The 5,900-nt window shown below is 26.5% G+C and overlaps 2 protein-coding genes across 3 annotated transcripts in view; both read right to left on the reverse strand.

Moving 5' to 3' along the window:
- Positions 1-1,617: 1,617 nt before the first annotated feature.
- LOC100572574 lies at positions 1,618-3,929 on the reverse strand. The gene is made up of 6 exons (XM_003244579.4): positions 3,680-3,929; positions 3,451-3,613; positions 3,205-3,388; positions 2,538-2,694; positions 2,139-2,293; positions 1,618-1,807 (listed from the first exon to the last, which is right to left on the reverse strand). The coding sequence occupies exons 1-6, from the start codon at positions 3,773-3,775 to the stop codon at positions 1,774-1,776; spliced, it is 789 nt and encodes a 262-aa protein (XP_003244627.1). The 5' UTR covers positions 3,776-3,929; the 3' UTR covers positions 1,618-1,773.
- Positions 3,930-3,967: 38 nt separating this feature from the next.
- The window catches only part of LOC100165889 (WD repeat and HMG-box DNA-binding protein 1), a 9,387-nt gene continuing 7,454 nt past the window's right edge, over positions 3,968-5,900 (reverse strand). The window contains exons 15-17 of one of the 2 annotated variants that reach the window (XM_001944627.5): positions 5,075-5,160; positions 4,353-4,513; positions 3,968-4,266 (exon numbers count right to left, since the gene is read on the reverse strand). In XM_001944627.5, coding sequence (XP_001944662.2) covers positions 4,135-4,266; positions 4,353-4,513; positions 5,075-5,160 — 379 coding nt within the window. In that variant the 3' untranslated portion in view covers positions 3,968-4,134. The remainder of the gene's footprint in view (positions 4,267-4,352; positions 4,514-5,074; positions 5,161-5,900) is intronic. The other variant, XM_016804465.2, reaches the window with a different exon arrangement.

Raw genomic sequence — 5,900 nt, forward strand, 5'->3', positions numbered from 1 at the left:
AATTTTTAGTGGTATAAAATGGAAAACAATTTTATTTTATAATTATTAATAATAATTTACCTACTATACCTACCTACTAAAAATTATTTTTTTTTTGAAAACTATATTGGACGCGTTAAAAAAATATATTTTGGGGATAAAGATGAGTCCCGGAAGCGTGCCCCCCCCCATAATCCGTGCTTGATTTCCTATCCTATCCTATCCTAACCTAACCAAATTAATAATATTTTCTTTTATTGTTATGTTTACAATATCGAATAGGTACCTTGATAGTAAGTAAGAAAAGATCATTGCAAAGCTCACGACCAGTGATGATAGTCGTTTATCAACTAACCATAGGCTTACCTAACATTCTTATGACTTATTAGGACACTTTATACTTGTGATGAATTAAAATGTAGATAATATTATGAACAATATTGAACATTGCACAAGTGTACCTATTTTGCCTATACATTACGCCGAGCAACAAATATATTTGGGTGAATTATGTAAAACAATTTATTTATATTATACTCATCATTAGGATTAACGACGATGTTTAGCGTAGATTACTACTTAGAGTATATTTACAATGTTTGATTTTATTTTATTTTCAATTATAATATAATATTATTATAAGCTTCAAAATTAAATTGGTTGTTATCTAGACTTACTGTTGGATAATATAATATATAGTATGTGGGGCTTGACTATAACATTTAAACTACATTTTCCATGAAGTACTGATTTTAATCTTCCTGTGATCTAACCTTACCAAACGTTAATCGATTGTCAATAGAGGTGAGTGGCTTACTACACACTCAAACACGGTTTTCGTAGTGGCGGTGCTAGCGCAATGGCTGGGCGAGCAGCTACATGTAGTAGGTGCTAAATTATTTGATGTTGACCTATTAAAAAGTTCAATATCTTGTCGTTTTGATAGGTAAAGCACGGCAAAAGATAGTATAGTTGCCCGTCGACCCATGATTCCCATACTTGAAAATTCTCTACCATAATTAATCTCTGAAATCAATATCAAACAGCTGGAAAATTCCGCACTACCGCTTATATGTTATGGTGTCATAGTGACTATCACGCAACAACAATATTTACATTTGAATTGTAACTGCATTTGTAGTGACTACAACAAATAAGCGTTGTGCTGTTTGAAGAAGACTGGACCGTATTCAGCCGTCTGGGGTTCGAAAATGCACCAGGGGAGCCTATCAACTATCAAGCCCGTTCAATGTGCGACTTATATAATTCCAACCACTCTGTCTCCGTAATCGGTATCCACTCTCAGCGACTGTCGATTTGGTGACGGAACTTATAAGGGGGATCTGGGGCACGCACAGCCACAGCTGACTGAAAGCTGTTATTATAATAACATTTTAGTAATACCTACTATTAGGCACAGGAAATAGCTAAATATAAATATTAAAATAATAATAATTGATATAAATTATAAAGAATAGTTATTACTATAATAAATCCACCATGTACTATAATACGTTATTATGTAATAGTACTACAATATACTTATCAATTATCAATATTAAAAAATATTTGGGTAGGTAACATAAATGTATTATAGTAATGAACTAATAATATTTTAATAGTAGGTATAGGTAGGTAATCATTAAACATATTTTTTTTTTTTTTTTAATCATCTAATATTATGATTTCCAACAACCGTGTTTAGGCATACAAATTTTAAACACCTACTTAGGTAACTTGTACATAATGGTATACATGTTACATGTCTGTACACACAGTGTATTATTATACAAATTATTCATTCCTAGAGATTGGCTGTAAGCTTTCCCTGAAAGTAAAGAAAAAAAATTATTATAATATGTATATTAAATTAATATTTTGAGGCTAAATGAGCAAGTAACATTTAGTCTAAGTAACTCTATCTCTACGACAGTCTACAGGTATTGTAATATACCATTATAAATATTAAATACTAGTATTTATATAATCAATAAATATACTGATATCCATATTATATAATAACACAATTTAAGATCTAACTATCTTAAATTGTGTATAATAATTAACACTAAATTAATGATAATATAATTTAAGCTAACTAACTTTCATCATGCATTATAATAATAGATTATCTTTTAAATTAATCAATAATAATTTACTCTGAACTCATAATATCCATGTAAGAAATAGTAGGATGAGAAAACGAAGATAGAAATCTTTTGCCAGAATTCAAGTTTTTTCTGATCAGGCCATTATCCAATCCAACACCAGTCATTTTCAATCCCTTATTTAATAATGAATTTAATGAATTTAGCTGTTAATAAAATAAGAATTAGATAATTTTACAATGTTAAATCTATGTGTTAGGTATTATATATATATTTTTATGTTAACATCATTTTACAACATTTTAGTCCATATGAATTTATATTTGAGAATATATAAAAGTACCTAGATAGAATTTTTTTTAATTCAGTTAGTTTATTTAGCAAATTATAATATATTACTACAAAATAAAATCCTTTTACATCATACTATTTTACATTTATGAAAATTACCTCCGCCTTTTGTTGAATATTTTCTTGTCGAAGTGCATCAATTAGTTTATTGCTTTTATATAATTGTTCTTGTAAAAGTAAATTTGATTTATTTTCAATATCTTTACTTATGAACTTATTCCCTACAGTTATTAACTCTGGCAGTTCTTTTTTATAGCTAGAAAAAATTAATTATTATTAATTTAAAACACTTAATAAACAGTATAGGTAAATCATAAATGCAATTATTTGATATTGATATAGTACATGATTTTATATTCAAAATATTCAATGTTCATTTTAATTTTGGAATAGTAAGTTAAATATGTATTTATGTTTTAGTGAATATGTAATCTGAGTTGTTTTTTTTCTTAACTGGATGTCACTGTTATGGTAACTTATGTTTTAAATAATCCAAAACATTGAATTACCAATGGCACTAAGTACCTACTGTGATTACGCAGTGAATTGAACCATTTAAAGTAGCCAATAAGTGTTAGGAAAGTAATATGTGGGCTGAATGGAGTTGTGTTATATGCTACATCAGAATTAAGATAATAGTTTAAAATTTGTAAAAGCATTGAAATACTTAAACCACCTATTTTAAATTAACTAGGCACCACTGATAAAAATTAATACTTATATAAAACGGAGTACAGACAATAAGAAATACAAAAGAATATTTTACTTGTAATTTTTATCATTTTTAATATCTTCGGTAGATATCTGATGAATTTTAGCATTGTTTAATATATCACTCAATTGTTTTTGATTATCACTTGCATTAGATTTTAAAATATCATAACTCAAATTTTCTAAATGCTTGCAACAATAGTTTCCACCATTCATTATAATCAGTTCATCTAAAAGGTCTAAACAATAATTTAAGTTAAACTTAATCAAAATTATTCATTGTGAATAATGTGTACAGTACCTCGATTCTTGGATCTTAATATTTCTAATTCTTTATAAAGTTCCTCTAACATTTGGTTGTGATTCATTTTCATTCGATTGATATCTCTTTCATACTGAGCAACCAATATCAATGGATCAATTTTATTTAATAATTCTGTTGGTTCAATTGAAGTTTTAGGGTTCTAAAATAATATATTCATATTACAAATGATTATTTTTTTTTTACAAATATTTATTTTTGTGTTTACCTTAATTATATTACTGCTAGTTGAACGAGCTGGCCTATTGATTGGTGGTAATTCTTCTTTAAATCTTGGTAAGTATTTAGTTATTTTAAATTCCATAGTGTTGTAATAGTTCTACATATTGTAAAGTTTATTTTTGAGTGTAATAGATATAATTTATAGTACATTTAAAAACTAAAGAAGGGGTGATATGAGTTATTGATTATTTTCTACCACTACTAAAGTTTATCCCTAAGGTAACAACATAACACGTGGAAGGGGTCAAGGTACCATAAAATAGTAATCTAAAGATTCATTATTTAATATATATATATTTTCTATTTTTTTTTTACTGGTGAGTAACAAAATTGATAAAATACAATTAGATTTTAATCTATTAAGGGCATAATATATACACTAATCACATATTTAGAAGTAAAAATTATAAAAATAATAATTATTAGTTATAAAAGTATAAATTATTTTTTAAAAATAAAAGATGATAATTTTGAAACTCCTTTGGGTTTTTTTGATTTGTTTGTTGAATTGATATCTTCGGAACTGTCATTTAAATCAGATTTTCTTTTATTGTCACTCGAGGGCTCGTTTGTCTAAAACAATTTAAAATTAAATAAATATAAAATATGTTGAAACCTTGTGTTAAAATAAAATAAGTATAGAATGTAAAGTAATTTACTTGATCAAATGGTGAAAGAGTACCAATTGAAATATTAGCTTCTCCACCAGTTTTTTTTTTAAATGGATTAAAAGCTCGATCTATATCATTTGACTCATTCATCAGTTCAGATTCTTGTTTCTTTTTTATAACTGCCAAAATACTTGATGATTCTACAACTTCTAACAAACAACATTTTTTCAATTATTTTGTTAAGATTTTTGTTCAGTAATATACCACACAACTTTTATTTAATTTTCATACATAAATTACAGGTAGTAATAGTCTAAATAGTTTCCCTATGACTTGGGTAAAGGTGTCCCTAGAAAACATTAGTTCAAAAAGGGTGCCATGAGCCAAAAATGTTTGGGAACTGATGGGTTAGGTAATTCACTATCTGACTGATAACATCAAGACGCGTGTAGAATAGTAGGAAGTAAACTTAAGATGACTCTTATAATTTATCGCATACTGTTGGTTGATTATTGTGCAATTAACTTTTCAAGTTTTTATCAATTAATTAAAACTATATTTTTTATATTTTTATTCACATAAACATTACAATTTATGTTCCATATTTTATATAATATTACATTTTTTTTTTTAAGGCATATTTTAAGTGCATATTATTTGTTTTTTAATTGCATAATATGTAAATAAAATATTTTGACGTTTTTGAGTACTAGAAGTTCTCAGTCCTTGTAATAACAAATAAATAATAACCAATAAAATTAAAATCTTACCTTTATTATTGTCTTCCTTATCATGTGGACTGTATTTGTCAGAAAATAAATCTTGCGATTGTTGTGAAATATAGTTTGTATTCTTGCTATAAATTTGAAATTCATTACTTTATAACTATATTAAATATGTTACGCACAACAAGCATGCACCTCACCACCTTTTTTCATCTAATAAAAATTTATCCAAATAATTTGAAGAATTATTCTTCTTTTTGGAATTTTTAAATACAGTGTGTTTCACTGAAATGGTAACACAAAATATTTCTGTTCAGTGATGTCGTATTGATATGGGGTTTTCAAGGGGAGATAGGGAATACCGAAATACACATTTTTTGATAATTTTAAAAATTGCGTATGCCCAACACAACTTGTAGTTTTTACAATACCCTTTTCCATGTACCCAGTATGCAATACAACAAATAATTTTATAATAACAAAATACACATTTTTAAATTTTAGAAAATTAAGCAAAAATCTTTTTTTTTTTTCACTTTCACTCACTTTAAATCAGCCAATTTTTGAGATAAAAGAAGTTTATTTATAAAAGTTGCTTAAAAAAAATCATCTATTTGAATATGGTGTTAAATGTACTTGTTGCTATTTGAAAAAATACAAGTTGTGTTGTGCATGCGCAGGGTTGGGCAGTATCTAAGATACAATTGTATCTTGTATCTTGTATCTCGATACAATTATATGAAGTATCGAGTATCTTGTATCGTGATACATTTTTAGAACATGTATCGAGTATTTCACAAAATATTTTGTCAAAAAATACTCGATACTTTAATGCGATACTTTGAAAAATTAATATTATAGGATTATTTTT

This window comes from Acyrthosiphon pisum, chromosome A2, assembly GCF_005508785.2.
Source record: "Acyrthosiphon pisum isolate AL4f chromosome A2, pea_aphid_22Mar2018_4r6ur, whole genome shotgun sequence".
Taxonomy (NCBI): Eukaryota; Metazoa; Arthropoda; class Insecta; order Hemiptera; family Aphididae; genus Acyrthosiphon; species Acyrthosiphon pisum.

Excerpts from the sequence above, each read along its gene's own strand:
- LOC100572574 (XM_003244579.4), bottom strand. The coding sequence starts at position 3,775 with ATGGAATTTAAAATAACTAAATACTTACCAAGATTTAAAGAAGAATTA. Across the intron at positions 3,389-3,450 it reads ATTAAGATCCAAGAATCGAG|ACCTTTTAGATGAACTGATT; the intron begins GTACTGTACACA and ends ATTATTGTTTAG. Across the intron at positions 1,808-2,138 it reads ATGGATATTATGAGTTCAGA|GGAAAGCTTACAGCCAATCT; the intron begins GTAAATTATTAT and ends CTTTACTTTCAG.